We start from the raw sequence: 21,822 nt of genomic DNA on the forward strand, positions 1-21,822 counted from the left end.
TGATCATTGTTCTGGTGTCTCACCCTGGCTCTCTTAGATCTCCCCTAAAGAAACCTTTCTCGCCTTCCCCCAGCTGAAGAGCTCTATATAGCCCACTGTCTGGAATCTCCGGTTGGCTGTGCTCCGCTCTTGAGAGTCAGTCCTGGCAGCTTGGGCTGCCACCGAATGAAAGCTGTCATCTTTGCCTCAGAGCGCTCTCCGTGGTCTCGGTCACTCCCAAACCTCAAACCCACCATCACACAATCAGGAAGGCTGGAATGAGCTCTCTACCCTGTGAGACAGCATACACCTCGCTCTTGTTTGTTCTGTATCTGGGAGAGAAAAGCTACGGGCGGGGGGGGGGGGGTCGTTCGAGAGAAGGTCCCAACACTCCCTCCTCCTCCACTTCCCACCAGCAGGCCAGGGCTGCCTCCTGATAATGCAATGAATGATGCCACCCTGGACCTCAGAACCCCCACCCCGGGGTAGTAGGCACATCTTCACTCGGTGGTTCTGAGAAGCAGTTCGTAGGTGCTCACATGAGTCCAGTGGCTGGGACACAGCACATGATTCCCACAGTTGGGCAATTCAAAGGCCTCCAAAATTATAGGCACAGGCCAGGACAAAATGCTCTTCCCCACATTGTTAGTCCTCTTAGGTCACCAGGGCCACGTGGATCAAGTGTGAGGCTTGCTTTTCCTTCTCACTGTTCTTCTTCCTCAGCCGCCCCCCCCCCCCGCCCCCTGCATGCCCCAACGGAACATATATGATTTCATTCCACTGCAGCCTTGGGTGTGTGACTGAAATTTGGCAGCCGTTACCAGCTGACCACTCCCACTATAAGATAACCCCATTTGGGCTCCAAAGGAATGCTTCATTTTAGGGAGAAACTTCCATTTTCAGGAAGGCTGCCAAGATACATCAGTCATAGAGGCTCCTTCCTACCAACGCCTCTCACCTCACCCAGGGTCTCTGAGGGAAACCTGTTTTTAATTTAGAGTTCTGGGCACCGAACTGTATACCCTGTGACAGCGATTGTCTGAGCAGGTTGTGTGTTTCCTAACAGTCCCGCAAGCCAGACGCCACAGAGCCTGTTGCTAAATTCAATAGATAACATTTTCTTAGGGGCTTGGGAGGTGCCGTGGTGGCAGAGTGCTTGCCATGCTTGGGCAAAGCCCTGGGTTCGATGTGCAATAACACACACACATTCACATTCACACCAGGCAAGTGCCTTAACTACTGAGCCATCTCTGCAGGCTGCTCACACACACCAAACCCCAAACCAAACATTCTCCCTAAGCCAGGCTCTTTTTCAAAAAACATATTTTATTTATTTATTTGAGAGAGAGAAAGAGGGAGGACGGGAGAGAGAGAAAGAGAGAGAGAACGGGCATGGCAGGGCCTTCAGCCACTACAAACCAACTCCAGATGCATGTTCCCCCTTGTGCATCTGGCTTATGTGGGTCATGGAGAGTCGAACCGGGATCCTTTGGCTTTGAAGGCAAATGCCTTAACCGCTAAGCCATCTCTCCAGCTCCCAAGCTCTTTCAATAACCATGGGGGCATCCTTCCGGTAGCCACGGCAGGCCCCCTAGTCACAGCCTATGTGTGTGTGTGTGTGTGTGTGTGTGTGAGAGAGAGAGAGGGAGGTGAGGGAGAGAGAGAGGGAGGGAGAGAGAGGAAGAGCAGGGCCTGTAGAAACCACTGACAACCTATACCTGTGATACTCCTCTCCTGCTAAGGTAGAGCTGATGTGTGGGGCTGGGTAGTACTATGGTTAGAGCCCCCTGTCCCCCGCCTGGTTCTACAGGCCACACTCCTTCAAGGAACAATCTCACAATGCCTTATGTTTTATTTTTTTCCTGCTCATCAACAAAGACAATAATAGTATGTACCTGCTAGCATTGCAAAGAGTATGAAACATATGTGTTATGTTTCCGAAGCTCATGCATTCAGATAGCTCAGTTATCACTAGCTGCTGCTCCTATTTGGATATTATCATTAACCAGTTTTCCTTAACTAGTGCCCCAGGCGTCACGGGATTAATAGAACAATAGACCTTTTGTTGTGTGTGCTTGTGTGTGTGCATGTGCGGACACACATGTGTATGGCTCTGTGTGCACATGTATGTGCATACGGAGGCCAAAGGTTGACAGTTTCACAGTCACATTCCTCTCTATTTACTGCGGCACGGTCTCTCACGTGAGCGCAGAGCTCACGGGTTCAGCTAGTCTAGCTAGAGCATTGGATTAGAGGAGCCGCCACATCCACATCCTCCCGGCGTTTGAGTGGGTGCGGAGGGTCAGAACTCCTGTCCTCACACTTGCGCGGTAATCACTCAATCCACTGAGTCATCTCTCCAAGCCCCCCCCCACCGCACTTTTTAAAAAGGACGGGGTCTCATGTAGTCCAGGCTAGCCTCGAATGTCCTTGAACTTCCGATCTTCCTGCCTCCACCACCTGAAGGCTCTGCCGTGCCTGGTGTTATGTGGTGCTGGGGATCTAGAACAGCAGTTCCTAAACAGTGCTTGAATGTGCAGTTCTGTTTGCTGAAGCAACAAGTGATCTCTCGGGGCTGGAGAGATGGCTCAGCAGTTAAGGCATTTGCCAGCAAAGACAAAGGACCCAGGTTTGATTCCCCAGTACCCACATGCAGCCAGATGCACAAGGTGGTGTATGTATCTGGAGTTCATTTACAGTGACTAGAGGCCCTGACATGTCTATTCATTCTCTCTCTCTCTCTCTCTTTCTCTCTCTCTCTCTGTCTCCTTCTCTCAAATAAATAAATAAAATATATTTTTTAAAAAAAACAGAAGTGATCTCAGATGTATGCTGAGCCTGGGGGGGGCACACAAAACCCAGCATGGTTCCCAAAACCTCCTACCTCTGTCTCACTGATGTAATTCTTACTGAGCTGCACCAGGTGAGAACTGTTCCTATTACGTTTCAAATCAGAACCCTGAACCCTGAGGCCCAGGAAAGGTGAGAAATAGTTCCCCACAGTCACCTGGTGAGGTGACTAAGGCTGAGTCCTCAGGCTCCATTCCCTTCTCCTAAACCACACGGAATGCTTTATTTATTTATTTATTTATTTATTTTGCAGTAATGTCCACAAAGCCTCTTGGAGAATCCATCCCAGCAACATGCCCCCCCCCCAGGTCCTGTCACCCATGTCACCCAGTCTCCATTGGGAAGATTAGAGTGGTCACCCAAAATGTCGCTGGTGGGTGGGAATTTCCTCTCTGATCGCAGATCTCCTAGTCCTCCTTCCCTTGAGGGGAAGACTTAAGCCATCTTAGCTAATGAGACTCCAGGTTCTAGATGTTCCTGGAGATAGCCAACCTTGCGCCTGGTTGCAGCTCACAGTGCAGGCAAGCTGAGGTCTTAGATGACTGTGTGACTGCGCATAGGCCGAGGAGAGGATTAAGAGAATCTGATTTAAGAGTCGAGAAGAACCCTTAACTGATATGAGCACTTGACTCCCGTCAGAGGCCAACTGGCCTGGGACCAGGTCTCAGGCACGAATCTTGGGCATGTGAGTGGTTATCTTATTTTTATAAATCTTCAAAGAAAACTGCTGGCACGCGTTTCTTTGAGAGGTTCACGGTGAGTCTGAATGGCTGAGGCTTGTTCTTGTCACCCTCACTGTCAGGAATCAGGCACGGGGACAGCTACCCCTGCTGCCAATTCATTCCAGAGGAAAATGGGAGGGACATTGCCCTTACCCCATCTCCTGCCACAACCCCATTCCTTTCAGACCACCCAATCCTTCTTGCACACACCCTTTCCCTTTAATTCCTAATTTTAAAAATATCGAAAAATTCCACAATTCTTGGCTGAAACGTCTCCAAACCCTTTAAACTGTTGGAAACAAAATCGCACACAGTGTTCCCATTCAGGTCTGGTCAAAGGTGAGGAGACTTTAAAGTTATTCAAAATTATCTCAAATTTTCTTTCTTATCCATACGAAATTGTAAAATCAATCCAACCTTTATTAAGTGTGCTGTGGGGGAAAAAATGGGAATCCCCACAGGGAATCCCAATTCCACCAGTAACAACCCCAGCCGTCCACTCCCTCCTCCAGGTTTCTTTCTGTTAAAACACATTTCTCAGAGCAGCGCCCCTCCCCACCCCTGGCTCCCTCGTGGGATCTGGGCTCCCTTGGTTTGTTCAACCCATTGCATCTGACTGTACAATGGTGGGAAATAACCTCTCCGTATCATAATCTCACCCTGACCTCAAGGGCTCCATTGTGGGTTCTGTAAACTCCCTCTACGGTCAGAGCAGTTTAGCCCGGTCAGAGGGCGCTTCTGCAGTGACCCCTCCTAAAACAGCACCGGACATATAGATTTAACCTCCCCAAGTCCTCCTGGACCTGGAAGACACTGGGATACTTTCTTTGACACCTGGGGAAGTAAGAGCTGTTATCCTAATAGCTGCCAGCAACCCCATCTTTTTATTTTTCCTTATTATTATTATTTTTTCTTCACTGGCTCCACATAACTTGCCAGGCAACAGGAACCTGCTATGACCTTTCATGAGAAAACCACCAAGAGCTGCTGATTTTTTTTATTTTTTTTTTAGGGGACATTTTCAGAGCACGGAAGCTGGGCTAGTCCAAGCAAGCCGGGAATTCTCAGCTCAGCATTGCTGGAAGCTGTGTGCGACCAGGTAGCCAGCCATTCCCCTGCTACTGTGATAAGTAAAGTTGGAGCCCACCCCCCCCCCCCCCGGGGAAGAAGGGCACCGCTTCTGCCGCCCATCTCTGGACGACACGAGCTGCTCACGGTGCCTACAGTCTATTGCCCACAAGGCACGGATGCAGCGTCTGCTAAAAATCGTCCACGAGCCGGAGTAAAGTGACCACCAAGACAGAAAAGGTGTGCCTGGGATGTCCTCTCCCTCCCTTGATGCCATAGCTGTTGCCCTATGGCGTTGCCACTGGCAGCCAGGTACTTCCAACTGTCCTGTTTGGGAATCCGAGAGGTCGTGTTGGCGCACGTACAAGCTCAGCACGCGATCTCGGGGCGACCCTCGCCACCCCAGCATTCGCCTGCCTTGGCTGGACCCTAAACCCCATGCGTCCTGAGGCGCGGCATGGGAGAAAGGGGACCCGGGGGGTGGGGGTGGGGGGACGACACACCCAGCGCTCCGGGACCTCAGCACATCGACCCCCCGGCGGACTCTGCTCACCTTAATGCTGCGGAACACGGAGCTGGGACAGCGGCCAGCTGGGCCCGAGGAGGCGCCGCTGCCCTGGCGCGCGCCGGGCCTGGGCAACAGTCCCATGGTGGCGGGCGGTGGCGGGCCGGTCGGCACCTCGACGCGGGGGCGAAGTCCCCTCCGGCGGGCCAAGACCTGGGTGGCGACAGGCCCCGGGGCGGGCTGTCGGGGATCCGGGGCTCCTGGCACGGGCCGCGGGCGGTGCAGATGGCGAGCGCGGCGGCGGCGGCGTCCCGAGGAGGTGGAGGCGCGCGCGGCGCGGCGCGGAGACGGAGCCCGAGAGTGCTCGCCCCGAAGTTTTTATAAGTGGCCCCGCCGCCGCCGCCGTGGCCCGATGATGAAACGCGCTCTCCCTCCTCCCTCTCTTCCTCCGGTGTCAAGGCGCTGTGAGCCCCCGCCCCGTCTCTACCCGACAGACACCTCCCCGGACAGACAGACAGGTGTCCGTGGGGTCTGGCGTCCCCAGGAGGTGCTGGGTGCGCTAGGGAATTGAAGATCCTGTTTGCCAGGAAGGGGTGGGAAAGGGAGGTGGTGGGGCCACTGGGAAGAGGTGATCGGTGGCTTGGAAGAGCCAAGAGACGATAGGACTGTCTGTGTTAGGGGTCGGGGAGAAGGGACCTGGGCACTGATGGGACAAGAGTGGGAGGCGGTGGGGACCAGTGAGCAGGTGACTGGAGGGGAACAAGCAAGAGGATGGGGAGGCCAAAGGGCCCTGGAGGGGTCCTGAGTGACAAGGGATCTCCAGGAGGTGGCGGGGGTCGCTGAGTCCGAGGTGAGCCCCCCAGGCCCCCACGGTGCTCTGGGAGAGATTCGCAAGGCCAGTCTGAGTGTTTGCACTCGCTGCTGCTCCTGCAGACCTGGGCCCTCAGTTCCGGTGATGGCTCTGTTTGTGCCGTGGGCTGATTTATATTTAAACTACTCTTTGAGCTGGAAAAGGGGGCGGTTACAAGGTAAAGAGGTGGGGGCCACCCAGGGCAGGACTCCGAACTCTGGAACTGAGCCAAGGTAAAGTGCAGGCGCTGTCATGTGTCAGTGAGGCTGGGTCTGGCCTGCGAGGCTGCGGGACGGGGCGGCGCTGGACAATCGGGATGGCCCCGCACTGACCTCCTCTGCAAGGTTGGAATGAACAGGATTTTTTTTTCCTGCCTGGAATGGGAACTCAGGCAAGAGAAAGAAGCTCCCAAAGCCCAATCCGTAGTCCCCTACGGGGCCAACTGTCCAAACTCACCCCAGTCCAGGAAAAGAAGGCCTTCAGTACTCAGAAAGCCGCAGCTGACCCCCAGGCTGCAAGGAGGATGAAACTCGGTGGCTTCTCCTTTCTGGTCTGGCCTGGCTGATGTTCTGGGAATTTCTCTGCATTCAGAGCCCATTGGGCAGTGGGCAAACTGCAATCATAGCATTCCCTTGCAGAGGAAGGTGCATCCAGACCGGTTCTCCACAGCCCTGCAGCACCAGGCCCACTGCAAACATGAACTCCATGGGGGAAAACGAACTCAAGAATAGCTACGGGGCTGAAGAGATGGCTTAGCGGTTAAGCGCTTGCCTGTGAAGCCTAAGGACCCCGGTTCGGGGCTTGGTTCCCCAGGTCCCACGTTAGCCAGATGCATAAGGGGGCGCACGCGTCTGGAGTTCGTTTGCAGAGGCTGGAAGCCCTGGCGCGCCCATTCTCCCTCTCTCCCTCTATCTGTCTTTCTCTCTGTGTCTGTCGCTCTCAAATAAATAAAAATTAAAAAAAAAAAAAGAATAGCTACGGCCCATCCTGACAGGCATAAGAGATTTCCCTCCCACCCTCAGGGAGGGTCTCACTCTAGCCCAGGCTGGCCTCGAACTCACAGCAATCCTCCCACCTCAGCCTCATGACGCTGGGTCTGCAGGTATGCCACCCTGCCCAGCCAGGCATAAAAATATTTTAAACAGACACTCATACCCTCCCTTTGGCTATCAAACTGGTGAAACAGGGCACAGCAAAAGAACTGGAATTTCGCCTGGAAGAAAAGACTGAAGCCTGGTACCAGCCACAAGAGAAACTTGTCTCCTGGAAAGAGATTTCAGACCACCTTGTGGGACAGCCTGGTGCCCAGACACGGACGACCATCCCTGGCTGATGCTATTTACCTACACATACCTCTGGCGCTAAACTATTTCATACCTTCATTCAGGATTCCCAAGATGAACTTGAGGTGGGATGGGTAGAGGGGCTCTTACTAGATCTCTTTATCCTTTTTCCCAATATGGCCACATTCAATAAACCTCCCTTTTCTGCTTTTCTCTATGATTTTGACTGTTTTTTTAATGATTTATTTTACTTATTTATTTATTTGAGAACAACAGACAGAGAAAGAGGCAGAGAGAGAGAAACAATGGGAGCGCCAAGGCCTCCAGCCACTGCAAACAAACTCCAGGTGCATGTACCACCACCTTGTGCATCTGGCTTAGGTGGGTCCTGGGGCAAAGAGCCTTGAACCTGGCTTCACAGACAAGCGCTTAACCACTAAGCCATCTCTCCAGCCCCCCCACCCTTTTTTTTTGAGAAAGGTTCTCGCTCTAACCCAGGCTGACCTGGAATTCACTAGGTAGTCTCAGGCTGGCCTTGAACTCACAGCGATCCTCCTACCTCTGCTTCCTCAGTGCTGGGATTAAAGGTGTGCCCAGTTGATTTTGGCTTTTTTAATTGGCTTATCAGGGATGGAAAGATGAGCCAGGTTTGTCAGTGACATGGGAAGTTGGGGTGTCTGAGATCGATAGAGCCATTCTCTTCTCTCAGTTGTGCATTGAGCCAGGACTTGGGGTGCCGAGGGTCACAGTCACACAAAACTTCCACTGAGCCAGTGGCCTTCAGGTTCTTGTTTAATGAATTTTAAAATATATGTTATTTATTCATTTATTTATTTATTTATGTGCAGGCAGAGAGAGAGAGAGAGAGAAGGGGCACACCAGGGCCTCCAGCCACTGAAAAGGAGCTCCATATGCATGGGCCGCTTTGTGCACCTGGCTTTACATGGGTTCTGGGGCATCAAGCCTGGGTTGTTAGGCTTTGCAGGCAAACGCTTAGCTGCTGAGCCATCTCTCCAGTCCCTTGTTTTATGAATTTTGAAGCATGAAATCCACTGACCACGGAGGGTGAAGCTTAGGAAGATTTTATTCCACAATTTAAAAGAAGGAAAGAAGGCACAGCTCCGGCTGTAGGAGGGTGGGGGTCCCCAGAAAGGATAAGGCCTCCCTAGTGTCCCTGAGTTGAGCCTTTTATGGAATTTTACTGGATGGGGGCTGAGCTGGTCAGTCCAGCGCCCATGCCTGGTATCCAGGCACGTTGTAACCTTACTCCCAATCTTCCTGTTAGATTTCTAGGAAAGGGGAACTTCTTTAGGGAAGAAGAGATAAGAGAAAACCAGATCCCATGTCATATGTTCAGGTACCCTAGTAATCTTATTTACATTGTCCAGGCAGGTTTGGGGTGGAAATAAATAAGGAAAAAAAAAAACAGAACTCCTCCCCCCCACCCCTCCTTATAGGCCTCAATACATTTCTTCCTTCTAGCCAAGAATAAAACTGTTCATTTGGGAGACCCTGTTACCCTCAGCTGCCTAGCCAGTTTCTTCCTCCTAACTTCATCATCAGGGCTGCCAGGGCACGCTCTGTTCCTAATGTTGGTAATACTGTCATGGCGCACTCAGTGTGTGCGAGACGCTGATGGTCACACACGTGGTGGCTTGTGCCAGGCACTCTGTGGGTTTTCTGTAACTGAGCATTAGCTGTAAGTGACAGGTGCCATGGAGCTTGGACCTTACAGGTGAGGATGCGTGAGAGGCCAGTAAAAATGGCCTGAGGAGCTGGAGAAATGGCTCAGTGGTTAATGTGCTTGCCTGCAATGCCTAAGGACCAGGGTTTAATTCCCCAGTACCCATGTAATCCAGATGCACAAGGTGGTGCATGTGTCTGGAGTTCCTTTGCAGGGGCTGGAGACCCTGGTGTGTCCATTCTCTCTCTCACTATCTGCCTCTCTCAAATAAATAAAATATATTTTTAATTTTTTTTTTTCTTTTATGAGGTAGGGTCTCACTCTAGCTCAGGCTGACCTGGAAATCACTCTGTAGTCTCAGGGTGGCCTCGAACTCATGGCAATCCTCCTACCTCTGCCTCCTGAGTGCTGGGATTAAAGGCATGTGCCACGATGCCCAGCTTCTTTTCTTTTTTATGAGAGAGAGAGAATTAGCATGCCAGGGCCTCCAGCCACTGCAATCAAATTCTACTCATGTGTACCATCTTGTGCGCATGTGCAACCTTACACGCTGGCGTCACCTTGTGCTTCTGGCTTATGTGGAACCTGGAGTCAACCATGAGTCCTTAGGCTTTTCAGGCAGGCACCTTAACTGCTAAGCCATCTCTCCAGGCCTAAATAAAGTATTTTTTTAAAAAGTGATCTAAAGGCTCCACAGCAAGGAGGCTATAGGACAAAACCCCAAATTCAGCTTTGCCTGACTCCCAAGCCTGGACTTGAAGCACTTTTAAATTCACCTGTCCAACGGCCTCATTTTAAAACATAACTAACCAGGGACCAGAAAGCCCTCCAGCCAAGGCCGCGGACGCTGTGGGACCACCATGATCAGAGAATGTTCGACCTGAGGCAGTTCTCTGATCCTCCAGTACAGACCCAGTGAGAACCAGCTCCCCCCCCCCCCGCCCGCCTGCACATTATTCCAGCCCATTAGCTTTGCCCTCTGCCGCTGTTGGCACCACTGTCCTCTCCAAAGGGAAGGCCTATTCAGAAATGTCATCAGGTACGGTGGAGCTCCAACCCAAGAGGCTTACTGAGACTTATTCCTGTCTTCATAAGAGGTCTGCTGATAGGCACGATGTGGCTCTCGTTCCCATAGTTGGCTCATTGGCACAAGATGGATGCTCCACTTCTGACCTTCTCTCATAAGTCCAGGAAAGTCATGAAGACGAGAAATAAGCAGGTGTCAGGCTGACACCAAAGCCATAAAATTTTTACACACACAGAGGTGCTTTTTCTTCAATCTTGTCAGCCAACACGGGATTACAGAGCTACCCTTTGCGAAGGACCCTAAGAAGTACAGACAATGCAGTTGTTGCCCCCCCCCCATAAACTTTAGGTTGTAGGGAAAAGAAGAGATGGGGTGCTGTATCTTCAACCTGCAGTATCTACACTCAGAATTTATTTCCCTAAAACAGCACTGCCAAGGTCTGTCTCCCAGACTCTCCATGCTTTGGATTGCGGCAAGGATTTCCTAGTGCTGAAGAAAACAAAAACAAAGGCAAAAGCCAGAGCATAAGGGCAGCTCCTGGCTGCAGAGCTTTTCTGTCTCAGGATGGGGAGAACAGAGGAGGGAAGAGAGAGGGGAGGAGGGGGAGGGAGAGGAGAGAGGGGCATAGCCGTGGGGAAGGAAGGAGAGGAGGGGAAGGGAAGAGAGGGGAGAGGAGAGGAGGGAAGGGAAGAGGAGGAAAGGGAATAGAAAGAGAGGAGGGGAATGGAGAGAAGAGAGGAGAAGAGGGAAGGGAAGGGGAGAGGAAAAGAGAGTAGACAGGGGACAGGAGGAAAGAGGATAGGGAGGGGAAGGGAGGAGAGGAGAAGACAGGAGGGGAGGGAAAGGAAAGGAGGAGAGGAGAGGTGAGGAGGCTTCCATGTGCTGTCAGAACTACTGTGACTGTTCCATGAATGCACAGATGAGGGACTCCAACTCTGGGCATTAGGAGAACCTGCTAGAGAAAAGGAGAGGGGAGAGGAGCAAAATGACGATCTATGGAGGGCGAGGGGGAAAGGAAACTAAGGAAGGGGAGAACAGATAGAATCCAGAGATCCTGTGTGAAGAGAAGGGTGGTTAGATCTTGCCCACGCTGTGGAGAAGAAAAGACCCAAGGAGCAGTCTACTGGACTAGCTAGGTGCTAGATCGAGAGAGGACCCTGGTAAGAGGGTTTCCAGTGGGTGCTGGGAACAGAGGCCAGTTGGGTTGAGGAGGAACCGGAAGGAAGAAAGTACAAACACACAATGTGTTCCTGCCCTTATCACAGGTCACAGTTGGGACAACATGTGTGGTGACTAAGGGCACAAACCTCGTAGTCAGTGGGAGATCCTGACTTCAGATCAGCTATGTTACCTGGAAAGCTCGCCTCACCTCTTGGGTCTTCCTCTTGTCTTCCTTAAGATGAAAGCGTTGGTTATGCCATGGGGAGGCGTCATGACCTGGCCTGGCAAGGGCTACGGCTGTGGCTGGCGGGGTCGGCGCTAGCTGTACTCCGGGACCCCTCCTCCTAATCAGCCGTGGCCTCCTTGAGGACAGGAGCTCTGTGTCAGTTCTCTTTGTGTCTCTCATTTGGACAGCATGCCCAGTTACCTAAAAACATTTATTGCCCAGCATGATGGCGCACGCCTTTAATCCCTGCACTCGGGAGGCAGAGGTAGGAGGATCGCCGTGAGTTCGAGGCCGCCCTGAGACTACGGAATGAATGCCAGGTCACGGTGTGATGCACGTGCTTGCAATCGCAGCACTGAAGAGCTAGAAGCAGGGGGACTCCTGGGGCTTGCTGATGAGCCGGTGTAGCCTAACTGGTGAGCTCCAAGCCAGTAAGGTGCCCTTTCTCAAGAGGAGGTGAACATGTATCTGAAAAACACCATCTGAGGCTCTCCTTTGTCCTCCATATGCACACGCATGTACACACACACACACACACACACACACACACACACACAACATTTATTTATTTATTTATTTATTTTGGTTTTTCGAGGTAGGGTCTCACTTTGGCTCAGGCTGACCTGGCATTTACTATGGAGTCTCAGGGTGGCCTTGAACTCATGGCGATCCTCCTACCTCTGCCTCCCGAGTGCTGGGATTAAAGGCGTGTGCCACCCCGCCCGGCTCAAAACATTTATTGAATAGAATAAATCCAAAATAACCCCTGAAGATCCCAGTAACTGAGAGTGATCTTCTTGTTCCTGAGGCCCTGCTCCTGGCCACTGCTCTTGACCCTGGAGCCCATGTCTGTTCTCTGAGTGGCTGACCATGGACTTAACCTGTTGTTCCATGGGCCACACTACTTGGCCCCTGCAGCAGCCACTGAGGGTCACTTGGGCAATTTGGAAATCAGATTATGAGAATGGATCATCTCTGCTTGCCTGACGTTGGTGTCATCTTTTGATAGGTATAGGGTTCAAAGATTTCCCAATGACTGCCTGTCCCCCAGCTGCAGGGGGAGGGGACTCTCAAAAGCCAATGGTGGGCTAAAGGGATGACTTATCAGTTAAGGTGCTTGCCTGGAAAGCCAAAGGACCCAGGTTCGATTCCCTAGGATCCATGGAAGCCAGATGCACAAGGTGGCACATACGTCTGGAGTTCATTTGCAGCAGCTGGAGGCCCTGGGACGCCCATTCTCTCTCTGTCTTTCTCCCTGTGCGTCTCTGTCTCTGTCTCTCTCAAATAAATAAAACTAAAATAAAATAATTTTTTTAAAGACACCCTAATGATCCTTTCCATATCTCACATATTGCATGCAGCATTCTTTAAAAAAAGAAAAAAGAGCCAATGGTATCACCTGTCTCTGTCACTTTTGAAGCATCCTACTCTCTATATATTAGAGGAGAGAGGATTGGCTCGCCAGGACCTCAGCCACAGCAATTGGACTCCACATGCTTGCACCACCTAGTGGGCATGTGTGACCTTGCTCTTGCCTCACCTTTGTGCAGCTGACTTATGTGAGGTCTGGAGAGTCGAACATGGGTCCTTAGGCTTCTTAGGTAAACGCCTTAACCACTAAACCATCTCTCCAGTCCTAGTTTGCTTTTATTTAACACACACTACCAACAGTCTGTGCTAGATATTGGTTTAACATTGATTCACTTAATTTCTCCAAAAACCCACTGACAAACAATACTTTTTAATAGTATTTATAGTATCTTCATTTGGAGAAACGGAGGCACAGACAGGTACAATAGTGGTCAGCCACAAAGATAGCAAGTGGTAGAGCCCAGCCACAAACACATGCAACTCGGCACAGAATCCAAGCTCCTGGGAGATCCTTGCACTCAAGAATCAAGCCATAGCGCAAAGACAGACCAAGTCTGGTGCCCGCCAGGAGGGTAACTTGAGGGACTGGAGGCCTACCTTGGTACCTTACTCATACCCGCCCCTTAGAAGCCCTCCCCCTCCTCCTTCTGGATATGCAATTCCTGCCTCTACACTACAAGCAACCTGGTTAGTTTTCCCTAAATGAAGACCTAAGTATAACTTGCTATTGCTGGTGGACATTCGCTAGGTCTAACTGCGGGAATCCCTGCCCTCCAGTGCTATATCCATAGCGCCCCCTGGAGGGTCCAGCTCACAGCATGGGATTCCACCCTCTCTTCACTACCATCCCCTCCTTCCATCTCACCCTCTGGGCACCCAGATACAAGTTCCCCTCCAGCTCCCCTCCCCCAAGAAAATGCAGCTTGGCAAAGGAAGGGAATGTCGTAGCTAGCACCAGGGTACCCTTTCTTCTGGGACCCAGGGATGTGTCAGGGCTGGTGCACAGGGCTCAGCATATGCCCATAGGGGTTTCCATCATCTTTATGATGACTCCGTCAGGACCCGTGCCAGCTCCTGGTCTTACCCAGTGCAGGTCATTGGCTCCTTTGGCAGGAAAGGGAGAAACTCCCACAAGCTTCACCCACACCTATCCCGTATCCAATCCCTCAGCAGCCTTCTCCTTGTGGGAGGGCCCAGGCTGTGCCTATCTGTACTTGCACCCATGAGGATTAAGGTCAAACCCTTAGCCCATCCTAGGGTGAGCTGGCTTGTTGCCGCTCCTGTGAGAAAGCCACCACCTTTGGGATGCAGTCACACGCTCAGTAAGCACCGACAGTGTTCTCATAATGCAGGGGCCTTTGGGACCTGCCATCTCAACAAGGTCTTCAAGCCAATAGCCACAGTGAGTCTCTGCTACAGGGCTTGTTGATCTCTATAAGATGCTCTTTTAAAAAGAATTTACTGGGCTGGGGAGATGGCTTAGTGGTTAAAGCACTTTCCTGCAAAGCCAAAGGACCCAGATTCGATTCCCCAGGACCCACATAAGGCACATACACAATGTGGCACATGGTCTGGAGTTTATTTGCAGTCGCTGGCCCTGGCATGCCCATTCTCTCTCTTTCTCTCTCTCTCTTTCTCCCCCCCCCCATGTCTCTCAAACAAATAATTAAAAGTAAAATACAAAAAAAATTAATTTATTGTGTTTTAACTCTACCAAGAAAGTTAAATTTTATTTAGTTTGTCTGCCATTCCACACCGTTATTTTAATTTTTCAGCATTTTGTTTCTCTGGTCCTTTCCCTTGGGCATTATTTTATCTAAAAGCCACAGTCTCGGGGGCTGGAGGGATGGCTCAGTAGTGAAGGCACCCACCTGCAAAACCTAACGACCTGGGTTTGATTCCTCAGGACCCACCTACAGCCCAATGCACAAAGTGGAGCATGTGCCTGAAGTTCATTTGCCATGGCTGGAGGCCCCAGCACACCCATTCTGTCTGTCTGTCTGTCTCTCTCTCCTCTCTATGTCTCTTTGCTTGCAAATAAGTAAGTAAATATTTTTAAAAAGCCACCATCTAAGCCGGGCGTGGTGGCACACGCCTTTAATCCCAGCACTCGGGAGGCAGAGGTAGGAGGATTGCCATGAGTTCGAGGCCACCCTGAGACTCCATAGTGAATTCCAGGTCGGCCTGGGCTAGAGTGAGACCCTACCTCAAAAAAAAAAACAATAAATAAATAAATAAGCCACCATCTAGCAATGTTCCCTTCACCACCGTCACCAGGGCTTTTCCTCCACCACCTATCTCACAGATGGACATATGGACAGCCAAGAGTTCTCTACCCAGCTAGTGGGGCTGAAGGTTGGAGATGTTTCCAACCTCCATGTCTTACAAAACCAGTGCTTGTGGAGGACTTCCCAGGGGCTGTCTTCCTTGCTCCCAACAGTTCACACAAAGCTCTGGCGCTCAGACAGCCTGGCCACTCCTTTTCACTCCCTGGCCTCTTTGAGGTTGACCAAGGATGCCACGGGCTGTGCTTGATTGATCCAACTCACGCCTCCCACTGCAGCTCCACAGAAGCACTCAGCACCAGGGACTACAGGTCAGAGTCCTTAGCCTTGCCTGCAAGGCACGGGACTGTGCCATCCGAAGGGAGGGGCACGGGTTGAACCCTTGCTCCATCCCACTGCCCACTTAGAAGCTGCATGGTCCCAGTTAAGCCAACTTCTCCCTGCAGCTGTTATGAGACATGAGCTGGACTCGCAGCCCCTGGTAATGGTCACCATCCTGGATCAAGTGTTTTTCTCCTGGACTCGGCAGTGCTTCTGTCTTGGTGCCTGGTCCCTCTCTAGCTTGTTCTACTTTCCTTTTTTTTTTTTTTTATTTAAATTTATTTATTTGAAGGAGAGACACACAGAGAAAGAGGCAGACAGAGAGGGAAAGTGAGTATGGGCGCGCCAGGACCCTGTGCCACTGCAAACAAACTCCAGATGCATGTGCCACTTTGTGCACTGGCTTTGCATGGGTACTGGGGAATTGAACCCAGGCCCCTTTAACCACTGAGCCATCTCTTTCCAGCCCTTGTTCCACCTTTTTCTTTCAGAGGTCTTGCTTTGCCCAGACCCAAGTCATCTCCACAGCTGTTGTCGTGTCCTAGGCTCCTGCTCTCGCTTCTCCTCCCTGAAATGTCACCATGGGACTCCTTTCCAGCCATCTCCCATCCTGCTCCTCCTTGAGGCTTTGCATCTAGTCCGCAGCAGAGTGAGTCCTTGGAAGCCCTCACCAGGAAGCCAGAACGTCTTTGTCTATTTCCTGGATTCCCCATAATGCCTGGATCTTGACCTCACTAGAGCAGGTGACCCGCCTGCCTGTGTCTGCCTCCCTGGCTCTGGATCTAGGTCTGGGCTCCTACCTCCTCTGACCCTTGCTCCTCAGTCTTGCCGCTTGGCAAAACTTTCTTGCCTTCCCCCCCTTTATTTCTCTAGCTCTGTGGTCCCTTTGCTTCCTAGAAAGGTCTCATGCCCGCTCGGCACCATGCCCGTCGTCCCACGGGGGACTATGCCCCTGTCCTCTCTCCCGCCCGTGGGAAAGAAGCAGCGCCCTGATTTGCCTTGGACACACCCTCGCTGCTCTGTTTGGATTGACTCCATATCAGGTGGCTTGTGAGCCTTCAGGGCAGGGACCAAATACAAACACGAGCACAGATGGCACGATGCCACCTCAGGAGACTCAACTGAGCTGAGCTGTCAGCTACCTGCCCCTCCGAGTTTCTCAGGGCAGGCGGCAGGGGCTGGCGAGGGGGGCAGGAGACATCTTCTCTCTCCAGCAAGAGACACGCTCACTGCACATCTGGGTTCTTGGGCGAACACAGCTAGAGCCCGAGGTGCTGGGCATGGCCTAGTCACCTCTTCTGCTGCTCTGCCTCTCCCTGGCCCAGGCTCTGCCCTCATTCCCACCTGGCTCTCCCAGGCAGCACCCATTGGCCATGGAGCCCGCCACTGGAGCCTGGGTCTGTCATCCGCCCCGGACCTGGATGACCCAGGTCCAGTTAGTCATCTGATGAGGTCACTGAAGTCAGGCCTCCTCCCGGCTCGTGGTTAGCCCCGGGAAGGAGGGCCTGGAGTGTGTGGCCCTCTGTAGGGGATTCTGAGTGAAATACCTACTACTTTCCTGGCAGAAGAGTGTAACCAGGGAAGCTTCTGGTGGCATCACACGGGGCTGAAGAAACTAAGCCCAAGGACCTCCCCACCAGCCACAGGGGATGACGGTTTTCCAGTGCACGCGTGCTGTTCCCCCCCCCCCCGGGGCACCACCCCTCCCCATTCTCTGGTTAGGAGGTCTAGGTAGGGGGGGTGCCCAGAGTTCTAGGGTTACTCTTTCCCAGGAAGGGGGGCTGTGAGAGACAGAGGTCACTAAGAACTGTGGCTGACATCCCTCAGGCTGGGTCCCACGGGGATGGACTGTGCAATTCCATTTGCCTATAAATTCTCTTTCTGGTTGAAGCTTTGTTGAGCTGGATCTCCTGTTGCTGCCTTCCAGAGGTTCTGACGATGAATCCAATAAAGCCCGATTTGGACCACATCAGAGCAGTTTACGTGGCTGGCGGCCTCTGAACTGACATCTATTTGACTGGCTTGTGCCACGTGCGGCAGGTCTGCTTGCTGTGCCCATTTCAACAAAGAGAAACCAAGGCTGAAAGTCCAGGGCTGTTTGGTCTCAGGGAGAGGTCAGTGTGACCTGGAATTCAGAGGTCTTCTGAGCACAGACTTTGTTCCTCCTGGGTCTCAGGCATCCGGGAGCCACTGGGCTTGGGTCCTGGTGGCTGAGGTGACTGCAGAATCAGAGGCGGGACACCTCAAGGAATGGAACTCCAAAAATGTGCAGAGAAACAACTCCACGGAGTGTGCGCAGGACGAAAAATTATGCCCGTGAAGAATTTGTAAGAAGGAAAACATCTACTTCGTGATCTCAAATGCAATACAAAAAAAAAAAATAAGTTTCAGGTTGGAGAGGGGGTCACTAAGGAGATGGTTCAGCAGTTAAAGCCACCTGCTTGTACAGTCTGCTGGTCTAGGGTTTGAGACCCTAGGGTTCATGTAAAGCCAAATGTACAATGTGGCCTGCGTATCTGTAGTTCATTTGTTAGACGCCCTGGTGTGCCCATTCACTCTCTCTCCCTCTCCCTCTCCCTCTCCCTCTCTCTCTCTCTCACACACACGCACACACATTTTTTTTAAAGTTGTCAGAAAAGACAAGTTTCAGGCTGGAGAGATTGCTCAGTGGTTAAGGCACTTGCCCATAGAGCCTAACAACCCAAATTCTATTCCCCAGTACCCATGTAAATCCAGATGTACAAAGTAGTGCATGCATCTGAAGTTTGTTTGTAGGAGCTAAGAACCCTGGCATGCTCTCTCTCTCTCTCTCTCTCTCCCTCTCTCTCTCTCTCTCTCTCTCTCTCTCTCTCTCTCTCTCTCAGTTGGGCATGGTGGAACACGCCTTTAATCCCAGCACTCGGGAGGCAGAGGTAGGAGGATCACTGGGCATTGGAGACCAGCCTGAGACTACATAGTAAATTTCAGGTCAGTCTGGGCTAGAGTGAGACCCTACCTCAAAGGAACAAAAAGAAAATAAAAAGACAAGCTTATATCATCCACATATGAGAGATACTAGTCATGATTTTTAAAAGACTGCTGCATTGAGCTTAAGTGAAGAAAATGTAGCAAAATATTGATAAAGATTGTCTTTGTTTAGTGGGAATAATGTGTTCTTATATAATTTTCTGGTCCTAAGTCTTTTCTAATTTTATAAGTATTGCTTAATAATGAAGCAAATAAAATAAGCTTTATAAAAGAGAGAGGGAGAAGCTACCTGGATATGAAAGTTTGCCAGCAGGAATGATTTGGAATAGAAACCCTGTGCCAGGAATCCCAGTGAGGATGGTTATCAAGGAAGATGGTCAGGTCCTGCTCTGCCTCTTGGTTGATCTTCTCTTTGTTGTTTTGGGGAGTCACTGCGCCTCTGTCCATTGCTTCTGTGCACAATGGGAAAGTACAAGGGTGGCCTCTAGTGTTAACCTTCCATTCCCTGTGTCTGCCAAAAATGCCCATGTCTTCTCTGCTTTCCTATGGGAGTTCGCACTCTGGGAGCAAGTCATGAACGGCCAGAGCTCTGCTGCTCCTGCTGACCCTTCCCGACGAGCGTGGATCACGTTGCCTGATGTCTGTCTCCACACTCATTCCACACGGCTACACTCTGCCTGCTCTCCAGCCTGGGGGAGCTCTGGGCCTTGGGCCCCCGTTCACAGGGGAGAACGCTGAGGCCAAGGGAGGCTAGCCAAATTCACAGGGCTGGGCAGAGACAGAGCAGGAACTCATGCTGCAACCCTGCTTGTTCCAAAGTTCAAGTCATTGGCCACGCTGTGACATTGCCCCTATTCCAGAACATTCCTGGGTGTCCTGTTTATTTGTCCCTTTCACAAATATTTACTGAGCACCAGTTATGCACATAGCATGAGCTTTGTTTGCACAGGAGACACAGAGGAAGTCTGAGGCACCAGCCCCTCCTAGCTGATCATAACACAGGCCAACGGGGGCGTATTCTCTGCTGGAGACACGTGACCACCCCACTGGCAGTAGGCAGAGTATATCAAAATTTCTGGGATGCAGAGATGGCACAATGGCTAAGGTGCTTGCCTGCAAAGTCTAACAACCTGGGTTGGATTCCCTGTTACCCACATAAAGCCAGATGCACAAAGCGGCACAGGCTTCTGCAGTTCTTTTGCAGTGGCTGGAGGCCCTGGCATGTCCATTTTCTCTGGTCTCATTCTCTGTCTCTCTCAGCCCGCAAATAAATAAAGAAATATTTTTAAAAAGAAATTTAAGGACTCACTCTTCCACCTTTAAATTGCACATGATTTTTTTTTAAATATTTTTTGTTCATTTTTTATTTATTTATTTGAGAGTGACAGACACAGGGAGAAAGACAGACAGAGGGAGAGAGAGAGAATGGGCGCGCCAGGGCTTCCAGCCTCTGCAAACGAACTCCAGACGCGTGCTCCCCCTTGTGCATCTGGCTAACGTGGGACCTGGGGAACCGAGCCTTGAACCGGGGTCCTTAGGCTTCACAGGCAAGCGCTTAACCACTAAGCCATCTCTCCAGCCCTGCACATGATTTTTAAAGCTTCTGTTTGCAGCCCTTGTCTGTGTGATTAACTTTTAGCTTCTACCTTTTATAAATTGTATTCTATATAACATATTGCTGTGGTAAAACATACATGATAGGGCCCAGGTCCTTTCCTATTCTCTATCTATACCCTATGACCTTAGCTCCTCCTTCCTGCTGCTAGTGACTCCCAGTCATCTTTCCCTAACCAGACCCTGTCTGCCCTCCAAACTTTATACCTCGTGTTCTCTGGACCGCACTCCCAGGTAGCCCACGGGTACCTGGAGCTTGGCTCAGCTCATCCTTTTTCCCTCCCCCCACCCCTGCTGCATCCTCAGGCACATGTGCTTCCTGTCCTCCAAGACAGGCAGTGCTCCTGGAGTGTTGTTCGACCCTCCCCCTTCCCTCACAGCCAAGCACTTGTCACCCAGTAGCCCCTACTTACCCATGGTCTCCCGTTCTGATGCTCATGGCTCAGTTACCTGCAGCCAATCAGGGTCGCTATGGCTCCTTCTGATGCGCGGTCAGAAGATTCAAGGGCGAAAGCCTCACGCTGCGTCGCCGTGGCTGCCTCACTTCCCTTGCTTGCTTCGCCTCCTCATGGAGGCGGTGAGTCCTCCACCATCCTCTCAGGAAGCAGGTGGAATGAGAGAGAGACATAGTTCATTCATGTCACTTTTATTATAGTGTATGGTTACCATTGTCCCTTGTTACTGTTAATCTCCTGTGCCTAGTTTATAAGTTATGTTTTATCATAGATATGTATGTATAGGAAAAGACATTATGTATGTATATATAAATACATACATATATATGGTTAGGTACTATCTGTAGTTTTGTGGATTCTCTAGGGAGTCTTGGAGGTACCCCCTACAGATTAGGGGTATATTCTAATGGCAAACAGTCATGATGGCACTGGGTCTGACACAACACTGGAACGGAGCTAGAATCTCAAGTCTCACTGCCCAAACTGTGGCCTTCATCAGAAGCGTCTTGTGACTCAGGAGAAGACCCGCATGGGCTGCCCCACTGAGACCCACGTACCGTACTACCTCACGTCTCCTTTCTGTGTTCTTCAAACTCGCTTCTAAAGCCCATATCCCCTGTCCCCAGAAGTTGGCAAACCAACCCACACTTTGCTGCTCCTTGCAAATATCCATAGGTTTTGCAATGAGAGACATGAGGCTTGGTGCTTCTCTGTCTGTTTTAAAATATGTTTTATTCATGAATTATTTACAAGAAGGAAAAGAGAAAGAGAGAGACACTGTGGATGGGCACATGAAGGCCTCTTGCCACTGCAAACTAACTCCAGATGTCGGTGCCACTTTGTGCATCTGGCCTGTTGGGCACTGGGGAATCCAATCCGGGACAACAGGCTTTGTAAGCAAGCACCTTTAACCATTGAGCAATCTCTCTAGCCCCTGTCTCTCGATAGAGAGACTTCACTGCCATGGGCGGGGTGGGGGGGTAAGTACTCAGACTCGGGGTGGTGGGAAAGGAGGGACAACTGTCAGAATATGCCCCTCTCCAGTTGCTTTCCCCTTACTGTGCCCGAAGAGCTAAAATACATTAGATGTAGCCTGTGCTGATTACACAAGATCTGTCCCTGACTTACCTTTGACCCTTGACCTCCCCTTTGTGGTCTTAGAAGGATCACTGTGCCTCCCTGCCTGGCGCTTCACTGCACAACGGGAGGATGCACGAATGGCTTCTCATGTTAATGCCTGGTGAGGAGACAATGGCTCTCAGGCCAGCATGCACATCAGAGCCTGTTCAGACACCCACTGTTGGGCCCTGCCTGGAGTTTCTGACTCAGAAGGTATGGGGTGAGGTCTGAAATTCTGCATCTCCAACAAGTCCCCAGGCCCTACTGCTGCTGCTACTGCCATAGGATCAACAAGCACATTTGAAGAACCTCTATTTTGCTTTTTTTAATTTAAA

At 51.2% G+C, this 21,822-nt stretch overlaps 1 protein-coding gene across 1 annotated transcript in view; it reads right to left on the reverse strand.

Annotated features, from left to right (window-relative positions):
- Slco2a1 (solute carrier organic anion transporter family member 2A1) overlaps nt 1-5,290 on the reverse strand; it is a 125,185-nt gene extending 119,895 nt beyond the window's left edge. The window contains exon 1 of the mRNA XM_045136680.1: nt 5,173-5,290. Coding sequence (XP_044992615.1) covers nt 5,173-5,268 — 96 coding nt within the window. The 5' untranslated portion in view covers nt 5,269-5,290. The remainder of the gene's footprint in view (nt 1-5,172) is intronic.
- Nucleotides 5,291-21,822: the final 16,532 nt, after the last annotated feature.

Source organism: Jaculus jaculus, chromosome 17 (genome assembly GCF_020740685.1).
Source record: "Jaculus jaculus isolate mJacJac1 chromosome 17, mJacJac1.mat.Y.cur, whole genome shotgun sequence".
NCBI lineage: Eukaryota > Metazoa > Chordata > Mammalia > Rodentia > Dipodidae > Jaculus > Jaculus jaculus.